This window comes from Plectropomus leopardus, chromosome 18 (genome assembly GCF_026936395.1).
Source record: "Plectropomus leopardus strain MGB_pleo_1.0 chromosome 18, ASM2693639v1, whole genome shotgun sequence".
NCBI classification, from domain to species: Eukaryota; Metazoa; Chordata; class Actinopteri; order Perciformes; family Serranidae; genus Plectropomus; species Plectropomus leopardus.
In genome coordinates, this window is record NC_142193.1 from 19,051,506 (window position 1) to 19,068,307 (window position 16,802).

General features: G+C 40.9%; 1 protein-coding gene across 1 annotated transcript in view; it reads left to right on the plus strand.

Moving 5' to 3' along the window:
• The window catches only part of coro7 (coronin 7), a 144,780-nt gene that overhangs the window by 117,169 nt on the left and 10,809 nt on the right, over positions 1–16,802 (plus strand). Inside the window, exons 10-12 of the mRNA XM_042504153.2 lie at positions 15,723–15,777; positions 16,043–16,100; positions 16,204–16,349. Of these exons, the coding sequence (XP_042360087.2) occupies positions 15,723–15,777; positions 16,043–16,100; positions 16,204–16,349 (259 nt within the window). The remainder of the gene's footprint in view (positions 1–15,722; positions 15,778–16,042; positions 16,101–16,203; positions 16,350–16,802) is intronic.

Genomic DNA, 16,802 nt, shown 5'->3' on the forward strand with positions numbered 1-16,802 from the left:
ATTCTACAACCCATCTGAGTGTAATTTAATGCAGCATGAGCGCCACTTAACTTTATCCTCCACAGGAACACGCATCTGCTGTGTTAACAAATTGCTCGTCATGCAGTGCTGCAAGGGCCCGGGCCGAGGCTGGATGTGGGCTTGTAAACGTTTGGTCAGCACTGCTTATTGTTTGGAGATGGTGGCCAAAGAGACGACTTTAGAAGTGTGTGCGTTTATCACTGCGTCTCCCTTTGACAAATGCATACTTTTCTACTCTTTGACTTGTTCTATTTACAATGTAACGTTTACATACTTGAACGTCTGAGGTTTGTTGGCATTGTGTGACTGGAATACTAAACTGTGCATTAGCGATGGTTACTCTGTATGGGTGGTCACAAAACGCGGTTTCTCTCCTGACCAAGATACAGACGGAGATGGTGGAAAGAAAGGGCAGTAATGGGAGTCGATCTTGTCGTACCAGTTGCAGCTCATCAAGGCTATCGAGCCAAGGCTACGGTGTTCTCTGTAACAATCTTACTTTCTCTTTTCTGTCCAATAACTCATCCAGATGTAGCACGATAGAGCTCAAAGCATTCTTTTTAAGGACACTTTCACATACACACACGAATGCAGACAGCTTTTCTGATTTACGAAAAAAATGTGATAGAGATCTTATCTCTTACTTCTCTCTTTCTCGCTCTTTTTTCCTCCCTCCCTCCCTACCATCTCTGTTATAGTAAATCTGCCTTGTTCTGTGAGGTTTTTATTGGTTTTCATGCACAAATCCCTGCTTTGGTCATTAAAGCAGATGATTTAGTAGGGGTGTGTTGGACAGTAAAACAGGCGGTCCACTGGGGATAAAGGGGGAAAGGTGAGGCTGAGGCCTGGGGCTGCAGGCAGGCTGCATGCATGATGCTGAAATAGGGTTGTACAACTGACACCGTGATGCAGGATAGAGGTTTTATTTATAATAGGGTACAATTGATATCATTCAAAAGTGGCTTTTCATGTCTTTACTTGAACCAAATGACTTTATCAGCCCTAAAAATCACACAAACCCAAAGGCTGCAATCCTTTTTGTGTTTCCAAATGTTGTCTTTTTTCAAGGTACAAGATATTCAGTTGGAATTTCTGCTTTTGAGATATGAGAGAAATCAGCGGAGGGGAAAAGAGTGATAAAGTGGCATTTTAAATGGACCAGAGAGAGCAAGTTTGGACACAGGGTTGCAGCTGGCAAGGTGTGTATGTGTGTGTGTGTGTGTGTGTGTTGTTCATGTTCGCATGTATGTGTGTGTGTGTGTGTGTGTGTGTGTGTGTGTGTCACAGAGAGATGAGTCAGATCACCCGGCTCCACAGACCTACAGACTGGTAGACTGATAAACTCTGTTAACTGACTCTGATAAAGCAGAACTGGAAGACACCACAGAGTCAAAACATGCGCGAATGACGACCGATGAAGGGCGCTCTGTTGAACGCCTCAACAGTGTTTTTGTAGCTCCAGTCGAGAAGGAATGGGGGAAAAAAAGAAAGTCCGAAGAAGTTGTTTTAGGGTTTATATTTCTCTCTTTATTTTTCTCGTCCCCTCTCTCAAGTCGACCCTCTCACTCATTTGCACACACGTACTCATGCTTGAAGGAAAAACAAATATTAAACAGTAATGTTTTGTGTCCGTAAATTACTGGGTTTTATGGTTCTTGCATTTCCAATAATCCTGTCTTGGCTGTCCACGAAGGAAAGCCTCTCTCGCGCACACACACACACACACACACACACACACACACACACACACACACACACACACACACACACACACACACACACACTCAGTCAGTCAGTCAGTCATACACATTAGAGAAGTATGGTCTTAATGGTTTGGATCATCCAATGTGAGCTTTGGTACAAGGTCAAGCTCTACCATCGTTCAAGAGAACTTTGGCAAAAAAATTTAGCAACATTTGCCAAAAATATTAATCACTAAACATCCAAATCATGTGATATCTGAGTTAAGTTGTGGCCAAACTGTTGGCCGAGGCTCTGTCTGAGAGTGACCACGGTCTGTCTAGCTGGACAGGATTTTAACAGGACAGTAAGTCAATCATCGAGCCTGTTATTGGTGGATTGTATTTTTAAAGTCAACTTTATTGAATGTGTGCACAGCGGAGTGGCAACAGTTTGCACTTTTCCACAGTAGGAAAAATAGACTAGAGTGCACCTAAGACTGACATCATCTCCAAATTGCTCCCCATAACAAATCAATGCACAGTGTGGAGCGACTGACTCAGTGGAGCCGAGTCAGAGCTAAACTTATGATCGTGACTTTTAAGTTATGCGTGTGGTATGCAGTATAATTACTGTGCAATGTGTTGTATCCACGGCTGATTTAGAGTCTAAAATTTCAATTTTGTGGTTTATTCACTGAATTTAAGTGGATTTATCAGAGGTATTTTTAAGGTCAGATATTGATACAGATTATGTGCAATTCAAATATCCATTAATAACCATATCCGCTGATATATTACATCATAAATAGTCTTTTCTGTTAGTCTTTAAGCAGTTTTATTCATTCATCACTGGTTTGATTTTTGTTCAGATTTATTATCGGGATTTCCCACCTTGGCTTCATGTTATTTTGCAGGAAAAGAAAAAACACTTTAATGGGATTGCTAATGAAACACTTAATCTGAGGAGACAGATATTTGGAGATAGTTAAGATTTTTGGAAGTGGGGTTGTATGAGGTACTTATTGACAGTCAGTGTATAACATACAGTAGATGGCGGTCGGCACACCCCCAGTTTGAAGCAAGCGAGAGTCCAATAAGGAAGCTAAACATTTTACTGCTGTGGATGGGGGTCAACAATTTACCATCACTTTACCTTTCTGTCAGACAGCCTATTTCAACAGGGCAGCTGCTAATGGCTTCAGTTCCCCAGTTATGCTCTCTTGAAAGCCACTAGACCCCATTGAGAAAAACAGTAGTTTCATCTCAGTGACCATGGAAGCCGCTGGTCTACCGCTGCTACCAACAGTTAGTTAGTTTGTGTTACTGTGAGACTTTGGTGAATCTGAAGTGACCCTTTTCAAAAGCACACAATCACACAAACAAAGTAACTGCTGAAGGCAGTGGTAGACCAGTTACTCCTGTGTTCAGCATTGTTACATCACTGTTTCTCTCAGTGGAGTCTGGCTTTGTGCCTCTTTTGCCTAAACCGAACCATTGGTGACTTTGGTGCCTCCCAACATCCCAACATGCCGTAATCCCACCACATGCATTTGGTGACATTACCGTAACGGCATCCCAGAGCGTGAACAGCTAACTCACAAGGATAGATAAAATGTCATAGGTCCTGACAGAGTGGCACCACGTGATGACTTCGGAGGGAGAACATGTCGAACTCTCCAAACTGGGGGCGTGTTTACTGACAGCTACCGTATATGAGTTATCCATACAACACTAATTCAAAAAAACTGAACTATCCCTTTAATGAAAGGAGATAACTGAATGGAAACTTGATGGATTTTCTTCTCTATTATTAACAAACTAAGCAGAAAGTTTGTACTTGAGGCAGAAGTCACGCAAAGAGAGGGAAGCTTTTGGCAGCTCTGTGTTGCCGAAAACATATTTCTCCAGACAGTTTGTGTGCTGTCAAGCTAGAGAAACCTCCAGACTTTCAGGGCTTGTTTCACTGTAATTTTAACAGAATTTATTTGTGCGTCATTGGCAGAGATTTTGCCGATCAAAGTACATCTGTGAAGCACTAACATTGTGGGATGATCCATCAGCTGCTCGTTGAGAGTGCAAAACAGGTCACTTTTTTCTCACTTCCTCTGAAACATGTGTACCTCTTCGTATTTAAATTGCAACTGTGACGGGAACCGGACTTTCCTCCGGTGACCTGAGAGCAGGGAGGGTCGTCGCGGTTGTGACCCTCACCTCTCTTCTTTCTGCTCTCTGTGCCAACGCTTCCTCTCTCTTCTCTCCTCTGAGGTGGCCGTGGCTGCTGATCAGTTCCCAGGCCCCGCCGACAGGTCATTTAATGGTCATCTAGCTGGAGCCCTTGATGCTGAGCCACAAGGTTAACGCGGAACGCACCTCTTCCGGGGCTCCGCAGCCGTCAACAAGCAGTCTCCGGCACTCCAGAGACGCACGTCAATACATCACAGATGCAAACTTAAACACGACCATATACAGTTCACATGCTATTTATTGCTGTCTTGTTTGAAAGATTTCCCATTTGCACTTTAACATCTCACCTCTCTGTCATTCTGTTTACTTCGACACGCTCATGCCCACCCACATCCTACAACAACCCCACCCCCACCCATGTCTCCCCGTCAGCCCTCCCAGTCTACAGACTTTACAACCAGTGACCTGGCTGCTTTATAGCTGGACCAGTTTACCATGCACTTATAGCCTGTCGTGAGTGTTTGTGAGTGTGTGAGCAGACATGAGTGTGTCATTTGGAAGATGAGCCCCTAATGTCTCTCATCTATCTGGGATAAGTAGAACCGTGTGTTTTTAATCGTTGTGTGTAATCATCGGTTTCACCAGTTGAAGCCCTGGTTTCTCCCTCTGTCTCCTCTTGTAAAAATAAGGGATTTCATTTTTCATGTCAGCATGATGCAAAACAGACGCGTTGTCCATCATGTGGTCGGACAGCATTGTGTGTTAAGTTGTCTCAAGATGTCTCGAAGTGTCTATTATATTGTAAGCGGTTGTTTTTGTACACACGCTGGATATTTTGCAGAGATATGGTATGAGGGTGACACAGAAGGACTGTCTTGTTGCGGGCTCATTGTTTCGTCCTGCGGAGAGGGATTAACTGCTGACTGGAGATGCTTGCGTCCGTGTGAAGATGGAGCTGTACTGATGACAAGCTGGAATGGTGATGAACAGTTGTTCTGTTTCTTGAGGACACAAGGGGAATGACTGCTGTTTGGCAACTTTGCATGTGGTTGTATGTTGAATTGAGAGTGTGTGTGAGGGGGTTGTCCGAGGGGTCACTGTAGACCTGTTGACACGGGACTCAGTGAGTTTAATTAAATCCTGAGCATGCATGCATGTGTGCCACTACACGAGCTTGTGTGTGTGTGGATTGTCAGGGGCCAGAGGACGGGGCCCGGTGAAGCGAGGAGAGAGGGGAAAGCAGCCGCTTGGCAGCCTATCTGAAAGCCTCGTCACTGTTGCTCAGAGGGGCCACAGCTGGCCCCTCCACCAACAATCCTGGCTTTTCTTTCCCTCTCAGGAACGCAGTGCGTCAACTCTAATTCCCTTCTAATGAACTGGCTACTGAAGGTAGCTAGGCAGGCAGACCCAGCACATTTATTAAATACACACACACACTGGCAACAAAACACACAGACTCAGTGGAGAAAGTATGTTGCACTTGGGGACATTTCACTGCTCAGCAGGGTGACTGTGCAGCTTGACACCTGTGAAGGATCCTTGAACTCATCATAACTTAGAAGCTGCACTCAGTATCACAACAACCAGAGCTGCTTTAGCCTTTAAAACCATATAAGAACCTACAGTGTCCCCAGTGTGTGCTTCTTATCTTATCATTGTAATTGAACTGCAAAGCTGAGGGTCATTTCTTCTGAAAGATGTTTAATAACGCCTGTCTTGTAGGTAATCCTCAAAGACCATCTGTATAAGAAAATAATCCTATTTATATATGTATTTATACTTAAAAAGGCTAAATTAAGTGTTTATATGTTTCTGTGTGGTACAAATCAAACAAGAACATAAATCACTTCTGTTATTTGGAATCAGTCACCGACACTTGAATTCTTTTTTATCATGCAGTGGCAGTGTTGGATAAGATAATCAGATCTCTTGCTTAAGTAAAAGTACAAATACCACACTTTTAAAATACTCCACGAGAAGTAAAAGTCCTTCATACAACACCAACTTAAAGGTCCAGTGTGAAAGATTCAGCGGGATATATTGGTAGAAATAGTAGAAACCAAACACAAGCGCTACATAGGGCCATCTGTGTTTTTGCACAGGCCTCTGTGGTTCTCTTACGTGCCTGGCACATGGGAGAAGTTTTACTTCTGCAACCGTCAGATTTATAACCACATAGTTTTTTTTCACTTACAAGGAATTTGCTTTGGTCCATGGTGCAGACATTAAACATGCAATAAACATATTAAGAGGATATAAAAATTAAGAAGTAAAAGAAATGAAGGGAAAAGAACTGAAACAGTATTTTCAGTAAAATTTTATTAAAGTTGGAAAATAAAAGCACTCATTGTGCAGTAAAATGGCTCCATCATTGTTTTGCTATTATATATATATATATATATATATATATATATATATATATCTAGTTGACGAGTTAAAGAGTCTTTGAGGATTCTAGGAATATCTTCAAAATAGTGGCAAGACTTGTTAAACGTCCATCTGCGTTTTTAAAAGATCCTCTTAAATGTGATTATTAGCTCTGTTACTAAAATATCATGAAAATACATGAGAGGTTAAAACTGGGGTCGATAAGAGGTGATTCTTTTTACTTTCTCTTGTATGGACAGAAGAAAGAGAGAAAGAGACACTTTCATATTTCTGAATACAATTCAGTGAGACAGCGTTAAATTAGGACAGTCAAATGAATTTGAATTTAAGTCTCTGCAGCGTTCAACCACTGAGAGTTGAAGTCTTAGCTTGAAGTTGCCCTCGCTGTGACCCTGTGGTTCAGCTTTTGTGGTTCAGGCTTTGGAGCTCTGATGCTGCTAATGGAAACATTTATACACATTCAGACAGCACAAGTGCAGAGGTTTGATTGATCTGTGAGTTTGTGAGTTTACAAAGGTGACAAAGTTCATCAGCTGTGATATATTGTTTATTTTGTCTTGGCTCACTTGGGTTGTTCTTAGTGGATTTTTATGCTTCAGAGTTTGAATGGACTACTCATTGCCAAACCATTTGTTTGCTATTCAGAGGACCTTTTCAGTAATCTTCTTCACTCTCATATCTCCTCTGGAAAGGATTTTTTTTTATTTCACATATTTGCACAACACTAGAAACCGACCCAGGATTTACCATCCTGGAGATGGTTTTACAGGTCTAGTGTTGTTCCGTTATGAATCCCATTTAATCACCAGTGGATTATTCCGCACCAGTCCTTCCATTGTCAGGGTAATGTGAACACCCATGGGCCTGCAGGGGTAAGTGTGCATAAAACCATTAGCTGTGTCTAACTCCCTTACACAAGAGTAATAACACTGGAACAGAAAGAGTGTGTTCTGTCACAGCAAACAATAAAGACAGGAAGCCGGCAGGGTCATCATAAGGATGAATAGATAATCCGCTGGTCATATGAACTGTCATCATCAGATAATGATTATGAAAATAATTTTTAAAAATGTGCTTATATGGTTATGGTTTTAAAGGGGGGATACAGCTGTTTAGTTGCAGCCAGCTGTTCATCATACCGCATAGTTTTACTGATTAATTTCATACTATAACAGATGTACTACTTTATTAATCTACCGCAGATTCTGCCTACAATGGATGGTTTTAAAGGTTTATTTACAGTTATGGTTTACTGCCTGTCTGTCATTTCCTTTTTAGCCATGTCAGCGGTGGTGTGGCTCCATGGACGGCAAATTTTACGGTACGATATGGTACGATACAGTACGATACGGCTTTGTTATCAATTTACACTGAAATTCATTTTGCGTCCTCAGACAGCTCTGCTCAAGAGGTTCACACACAAATTAGTCATACAATTACAAAAACCATACATACCCATAAAGTCACATCAAACAGTTGAGACCATGAGAAACATCAAATAATATCCTCAGACTTGCATCACATTTAGCAGCACTGATTTTGGTTTAGCAATACAATAGATGCAATGGATTGTCATGACATTTTGCAGACATTCATGGTCCTTATGGCATTGCTGGTCATCTGATTTTTCATTTAGTGCCATCATCAGGTCAGAATTTTACCAGAATATTTTGGTCTATCACTAAATACAATCAAATGTAATGACATTCCCATCAGCCTCAGGTTTACTTTGTGTTAATAAGCAGTAAACAGTGCAGGGAGAGGCAAAAAAAAAACAACAAGTGGACTTATTTGAAGCCTCCACCCAAAAAAGGTTTACATTTTTAAATTTTGTAATTGATTGCATGAAGCTTAAATTGTGAACATATCACAGGCATTCCCGGTTTTCTGTCTCCATCAGATTAATGGCAAATGTGATTTATAAATTATCAGTGACATTTGCCTTTTATCTGATGGCATTTTTATAATGCTACTGTTGTCATAGTTATGTCTGTTTACGTTTATGCCATTGACAACAACTGGTGATGTGTTAGTGTCTTAAAGTGTTGTCCTATTTCATAGGCTAAGATTCAACCACTACCCTTTGCTATGCTGTCCAGAGGGGCACCCGAAATTGACGGGTTGGGTTAAAAGTTTAAAATGGGTTTGGGCCTATTGTAAGTACAGTCCTTGAGCTGCTAGCATGACTGTGGACTGTTAGTCTTGTTTCATTGAAACACAGCCAAGAGGAGATAGATGGATGCAGAAAATCAGGGAATAAATATAGCTTCATCACATTCCTGGGTGTCTCTCCGTCAAAAATGTAGGTTCCAAAAAAATCCCTGTGATGACTATTATGTCAACCACAGTTTTTAGTAAATTATTTCCCTAGGATTCTGGACTATAGCCTTAGGTGTCAAATTTTGAGTTATATAATTTCATGACCCAAAATATTCTTACTTGATGATTTTGCACCAAAAGAAAAAAAAAAAAAAAGACCTTGGCTTTCATTAAATTTTATGTTCTAGTGAGTGTGGGAAAAGTGTTTGACCTAATGTTTATCTGGGTAACCAAAGTGCACTCTCAAAAAAAAAAAAAAAATTAGGTTCCCAACAACACGTCTGTTCTTGCTGTGACCCAGCCCGAGCGTCCCTGTGACCCTGTGTGATAATCCAAACATTATTATGGCTAAGACAACTTTAGTTACAGTCTAAAACACTAAGTCACCACTGGCCAGTGGGATGGCGGAGGCCAGTCGGGACAGCTGGACAAGCTGCAGGACCGCAGTCTTTGGAGGCAGGAGGGCTGATAAAGTGGACTGTTGGAGTTCACAGGTTAGCAGACCCTTCACCCTCAGTGATACTGCTCCACCACTCACTCACTCCCACTGACTGGGATGACATAACCAGGGGACCGATTAAGAGGGAGGGAGGGGTGGATGACAGAGAGGAAAAGGATGAAATGAAAATAGAATGAACAGTAAATAAAGCTGAGGTCACACCACATAATTTAAAGCCTTATTATGGCCCCATTTTGACCATGAAGACTGGTTTCCAACACTTTGCAAAGTTTCCACTGCTGAGATTTATTACTCAAATCTTTCTGTCACCTTCAGATTGATGTTAAGGAAAGACAGAATAGTTCTAATTTGAACAAACATTTCTGCTGGAAACTGCTCAAATCTGAATATTGTTGAGAAGGCTTTACAATCTGTACAACATACAAAATCCTCTATTATTAAGATTCCTTCATGTCTCACAACCATGTTTCTACAGTAGCCCAGAATGGACAAACCAAACACAGACTCTAGATAGAGCCATTAACATTTTTGCGTTGGCAACTGTAGTTAGAAGCCCCTGCATGACGAGCCAAACAGATTTTTAATGTGAAAGTGCTTTATTCTGTGTTTTTACCAGTTTAAATCACCTGGTCCATTTGTGTGGAAGAGGAAGAGACCTCTGGGCATAATTTGCTCCCAGCTAAATTTTCCTGAAATATGAGCACACATTAGCAGGTAGTGGAATAACACCTGCCTGTGACACACCAAACAGCATCGGAAAAAGCACTGATTTAGAACATGAAACTCCTTTATTCACTGGTTTAATCACCTGGTTCTTTTACCTGGGAGAGGAGGAGACCCCTGAGGATAATTTGGCTCCCAGTAAAAACCTCCTGAGCAATGAACACTAAAGAAATCCACACTGGGAGTTCACGCTTGGCACAGCTGGCTGCACTTAGCAATTACTAGATGCCACAAAATCCTACACACTGCTCCTTTAAATGCAGAACAAAAGGGGAAAAAACATCAGGAACAGCTGAAAAAGAACTAACATGAAATATTTTTTTGTATATTTAGAGACAGAAAGATATTACTCAATGTGGAGAAACAAAATGAAAACAAACAACACATAATTGCAGATGGTTAGGATGTTGACTGTTTGCCCATCTTAGAATAGAGTGACCCTGTGTAAGCAAAAAAAAACCCCTCTAAATTTGAGATGTAGACAACCAGCTGCTTTGTATTGGTTTCATATTCCCCAAAGGCCTCCTCTCTCTTACTTCTCTATTCTCTGGCCAGCTCCTACCTGTCGACTGGAGCTTATTGTGCTTTCTAATGTGCGTTTTTAGCAGCAGGACTGGCGTAGCTAAAGGCCATGATCTCATAGGACAGAGAAAGGTCCCTTTGACTGATACTGATCTGGTCATAGCTCAGCCCCATAACCTTATACCCTTGCAGGCTGCTTTCATTAGCTCAACCTATATACTGTATATAATGCACTACTGTGTATGTCTGATGCTATCAGTGCATCTGGAGGAGTCAGTATATGCTCACACAGGCGCGCGGTGTGTGTATGTGAGTGTGTATTATTCAGACTTTTACATATTTGTCACGCTTGTAAGAACAGACACGCACAGCATTTTGTCATTATGCAATATTTATATCTGCACCTGACTGGTCCTAGAAGGAGTGTGTGTGGGGGGGTGGGGGGTGGTGACGGATGGGGGTGGGGGTAATTTGATTGCAGTGCCTTCTTCTCTTATTGTCCGATGACTGGACATTTTTTCTTGAACTCTTTAAACTCTGAGGTTTTTTGTCCACCACAACCCCAGCTGCAGATTCTAAATCACATGCACTCCCCACTTCAAACACACACACACACACACACACATAACATTTCTGCATTTGTCTGTCATCCACATCTCCATTCCTCTCGCCCTCCATTAGCCAGTTATTCCACTGATTTACACTATCTCCTACATTATCAAACAACCGCAAGTTCTCATAATCATAATATACCTGGGCTAACTCAGACCCATTCATACACACACAGATGCATATTAGAGTAAAGTAATATACCCGTCATATCTGCTGGTGCTGAAGGCTGCTGTCATGAGCAGAATGTCATTTTATGATGTGCGTTTGGGTCTGCGTGAGAAGAGCGGCGTGAGGCGATGGCAGACGAGGCGGGAGACGGGTTCTCTTCGCTCTCTGTTTTGTGTAAACTCTGATAGGAGCAGAGTGCCAGTGACAGACTGAAACCAGGGGGATTTTTTGGAGCATCTGGCAGCTCATCGCATAGTGCTGGAAGAGCTTGAGAGGTGTTGAGACATTAGTGGGTGCAGAGAGTGTGAGAGTGGGCTGCTCTGGTCTGTTGGTCTGTTGTTCTGTGATATAAAGTAGCTGATATTGTGAATTTCTTTACCTCAACATTATATAAGACTATATGATGACTAATTAGCGTGTGTGTGTTTGTGTGCGTGTGTGTGTGTGTGTGTGTGTCTGTTTAAACCCGTCCTAGTCACACACCCAACAATGGAAAGAGCTTATGTCTGGATTAGTGTGTCAGGCTGGATTTGGTACTGTACACACACTTCTGTTTACAGCTTCTCCTCTCAGAGCATGAATGAGGCCTGTAATAGTTTTTCTTTCATTCATAATAAGCCCATGTGATCAAGATGTGCACAACACACCCACACGCTCCCGCACTTCACCCTGCATGCTCTTATTAATGCATGTGCACATATGATTAAGCTAGCACATGTGTGTTTGTGTTTGTGCGAGTTTGAATATGCACATGCATGCATGTATGTGGTTTCCTGTGTGGGAAAATGGGCTGGTGGTGAGGTGGAGCATGAAAGCGATAGTAAACAGAGGCCATTATCAGTGATAAAGCTCCACTCTTATTATGTGGCTGTTTGACTTGTCATACGTTTACTGTGAGAAAACCAGCGATAAGGATGCAGAGAAAGTAAAGGCAATTTAAAGGCCACCAATTTGGGATTGGAGGCACAAAGAGACCACGGGGTGCGAGGTGGTAGTGTTTTTCAATAGGAAAGGAAAGAGTGAGGGGGGCAGGCAGCAGAGAGGGGTGTGGGAATGGAGGTGTTTAGGGACTCCCTGTGGACTGACTCCGACATGGGAACACACACTCGCCCTAACGAAGCGTGGCCGCCCCTCGCTGACTTCGTAGGTCTGAAAGAGAGGTAGGGATGTTAGAGAGAGGAGGAGGAACAGGTCTGAGACTGATCCATTTTGTTTATACATAAAAGACAAATGTTAGGGATGAAAAATAAAGATGATGACTCAAGGTTGAGAAGAGGGAACAAGGAAAGAGCCTTTTGATAACAAATCAGCTTTCTTGCCTTTGTTGGAGCAAAACATAAGCATAACATCCACAGTCACAGTATTTCCTGACACAAAAACTCAATTGAAGTAGTTTTTTAGAAAGTTGTGTCCCTCGGCACTTACTATAATAAGACAGAGTGCTCACATCTGTGGGCAGCATTGCATAATAACTCGATTACTGCATTAACTGCCAGGCTACGCTTTTAGACTACGCGGTATCCAGTGTTCTCAGCAGAGTAAAACAATTAATGGACTTAAAGTCAATCACATAGCTAACTGTGAGCTTTTGCCCACCCATCTTGCCTGACACATCTCAAATTTTTGTTACCCACTCCCAGTTTCCTCACTTATTTGTGACTACTGTATATCTGTCCCAATACACTATAGCCTCTTTTGAACCTTTCCAAAAACAATAAAACAACCTTTTACACAGATGCAGTTTACAAAGCAATATTTCATTTTTTAAGACCATTTCCAGTTGGCAGGCTAGTTTTCCGAAAACCTTTACGCGTTCCCAGTCATGACCAGCATTCAGTTGTTTCTTTGTCTGCTATTACTGCAAAACTGCCAAGAGCAAAATTACCTCCAGAAATGTAACTCGAGACTCAAATGAAAACGATACCAAGATTCTTGTCACTGTAGTTTGGAAAATATTCTTTAATGCAACAAAAGGATGTGAGCTATTATGACCACAGACTCGTGGCAGCCAGTTTTTGGTGACGGAGTGATCCTGAAAATCTTCCTCTGTTTTCATACAGATACACTGCTGACACACAGTCACACTCTGTCTCTGTCACTCTTGTGCAAACCATTGCGTGTCACCATGTGCAGTTGCTCAAGATACCCAGACTAAGTCTGTCATTATACTGTCATACATGGAGCATTACATCACCAGTCTGTCACTTTCAGTCAATTTGTGGAGACGGCAAAGCGGCGTTCTTCTAGAATAGCACCATTACACAAGGTCGTCATCATAAGCCAATCACTGGAACTGCCTCTCCACTTCAATCAGCCTATCTGTGATGTGAAGTGGTCCGATCGGTCGCCACTCTCTGTCCTGTCTGGAAAACAGCACAATGTGCTCTCATTGATAAAATGAGAGACTATAGTAAGAAGGAAAGAATGAGGGAGATTTGTCAGCCTTGCCTGTTTGTGCACGTATGCCTCTGTCTAAGCTGCGATTTCCTGTTTGGATTGTTTACTACAGTACTTTTCTTATTGAGTTTAAAGCTCATTCAGTTTCTTCATCCCTCAATCTTCTTACCTCAAATCATGAGAGTCAGCAGGTGACTGTGGCCTTTTTTAGATCTGTTTGGGCTGAGGTCTCAGGTTTTAGCTGCCACGATTAATTAATTCCAGTTTTCAGATATTAAAACTAATTTCCAACTATTTTGAAAATTGATTCACGGGTTAAGGAAAAACTGTCAAAATTCTCTCATTCCAGCATCTTGAATGCAAATATTTTCTTGTTTCTTTACTGCTCTATGACTTTAAACTAAATATCTTTGGGTTGTGGAAAAAACAAGACATTTGAGTATGTTATCTGGGGCTTTGGGAAATACTGATTGACATTTTTTCCATATTTTCTGATATGTTATACACCATACAATAATTTTTTAATCAAAAATAAAATAGATAAATAAAATAACTGAAATATTAATTTTTAAGAAGCAATAACAGTTAGTTGCAACCCTATTTGTGGTAGAGGTGGATCAACAAGAAATTAATTGGCAGCTATTGCCCATTTTTAATCATTAAAGTTGTTTCTCAAGCAAAAACATTCTGTAGTTTCACCTTACCAAATTTGAAGACTTAAATGCAGAGATTTTGAAGTTTAAATGAAAATTTAAAAAAAAAACTTGTTGTTTTTCAGTCAGTGCAATGGTTTTGGACAATTTAGGAAACTATGATCTGTCCTTTTGCTGAATTAAATGCACCAATTTTCTTAACATTCTGAGCAAATTAAGCAATACTGAAAATAATAACTACTTGCAGCTCTTGTTGTAGGAAGCCTTGAGTGTGTTTTTCTTTGTCCATTTGACAATTTATCCATCTTGAAACATATTCCCAGGGATGGCAGTTGATGAAATTTTATTGACACCGAAGCCATTTTTTATTCTGCTCATTGGTCTTATTCTTTATAGATTCCCATATTGATATCTGATCACTTTTCTGTGTTGGAATTAGGCCTACACAGGTTTAATTCGTTTTTGAAATGTCTGCTAAGTCTGCTTGTGTGGCTTTGATATTATTATAACAGAATATTTACCCTGAGTAACAGAAGTGCTGCTCGGTTGGGAAGCAGTGGCACTCCTGCGTAGAGTGTCAAAGAGTATTATAATAATAATGATAATAATAATAATAGCACATTGCTGTTGTTTCCAGCCTTACTTGAAATTATTATTTTACAGAAATAACAAGCAGCACTGCTGATCTCTTTCTTTGTGAAAATGAGGCCATATTTTGGACCATTTCTTCCTCTTCACCATGACTTCTTGTTTTACGTTCTCTGCAGTGACTCATGAGTTTGACATCATTGTTTTGCAATGCTCAACTGTTAGAAAAACATGCTGGCGCTGATAAAAGGAATTTATAAGCTAGGAGGCATACAAGTTTGGTGGATTGGACAATTTGGAACCAGTCCTCAGCTCGTTTAACGTTCCTGCATCTTTCTTCTGGGTTTTATCCTATGTTTGTCTTTGATAATAACCTTTTTTTTCTGCCTTTATTGTGTTAGTTAAAAACACTAAGAAAAAGAAATTAGTCATTGTGTCTGACTCTGACTCTGCATTTGTTTAAACTATCATGTCTAATAGAGTTTTCAGACTGTTTCCTACTGTGCCGATGCAAATCAGTGATAAAAATCAAAACACAGCCCGAAAGGTCTGACCTGATAGTACAGTACCATTTTTCCCCTCAAATTGAGCATATTGCTCCATCTAGTGGTGCCTTCTTAAAACATCAACCTACAGATCCTGCAATCATGAATGAATTAATGAGCAGGCCTGTCAGTTACAGTATTGGGGGGCCCGCTGGCATGACCTGCAAAATTTCACTCAGAGGACCTGCAAAGAGACACAAAATAACTAAAAAAAGGGGCAAAGCACCTCACAAAGAGATGCATAACAACAAAAAAGAGGCAAAACCACAATGTCTTTGTATCTTTCTCTGAAGTAGTAGAGGTAGTCTGGCCCTGTGCATATCTGTGCCCAGGGGCTCAATGTTTCATTATCTGCCCATGTAACAGATTTATATGTAATAGTAGGTGCACTTCCCCGGTGTGCTGTTTCTGAGTGTGATCTGAATGTCTCTTTCCCTCTCTTGTCTCTTTTTTTTTTCAGGATGGTGATCCCTCTGTTTGATGATGACACTAGTCTGCTCATACTAGCTGGCATGGTGAGAAGCAAATTAACTCAACCCCTTTATTGTTATTATTTTCTCTGAAATCATATTTGAGAAATGGTTTAAAAAGTAAGGATTTATGGCTGAAAAGTTTTATGTAGTTGTATCACAAATCAGGAGCCTCTATGCTTTGAAGGTCAACTGTCTTTAGTGCAATACATATTTTATGTATGAGCTGATGATAATCGTGGTGAGACAAACTTATTTATTTCTCCGATTCACCACAATGTATGATTTAATGATGTGCGCTCTGACACAGGGAAAGACTGTGGTTGATTGCTTTGAAGTGTCCACGTATGAGCCGTTCCTCACGCAAGGTAAATTCACTATTTATCTGTCTGGTCACATTATTACAGCACTTCCTTCTGCTATCTGATCCTTCTATTTCTGGGTTTGTTTGTTTTTTTTTCATCTCTGCAGTGAGCCACTGTCTGACGGACACCTCAACACGAGGAGTTGCCATGGTACCGAAGATGGCATTGGATGTCATGTCCTGCGAAGTAATGCGCGTGCTTCAGCTGACAGACAGCTGCATTGTGCCAATCAGCTATCAAGTCCCTCGCAAGGTGTGTTTACGTACAGAAATTACTGGCATGCAAGCACTTAGAGCAGATTCATCTAAGTGTTGATACAGATACCTTCATTTTGATACTGCTTCCTGAACAATACTTTTTTGATACAAATTTTATAAAATCTTTTTTCAACAAAAACAAAATTACATCACACATTATGCTCCTTAGCATTTTTAAACACTCAAAGCAGTTTCATAACTTAAAAACATATTAACCATTTAAAACATTTAAGTTTTCTGTTTCAGCTCTTTAGTGTACTGTTTTAGCACTTCTCAATTTTCCACTGAAAGAAGTTTTGAAGATATTTTTCTGTTAAAATCTCTTTCGGACTCATGATATCAATCCACCGAGCATCCTCTTCCTTACGCAGAAGCTTTAGAGCTCTGAGAGATTGGGCATTTTACTGTAGATTAATGTGACCGCCGAGGAGGAGACTTTGAGGGAAAC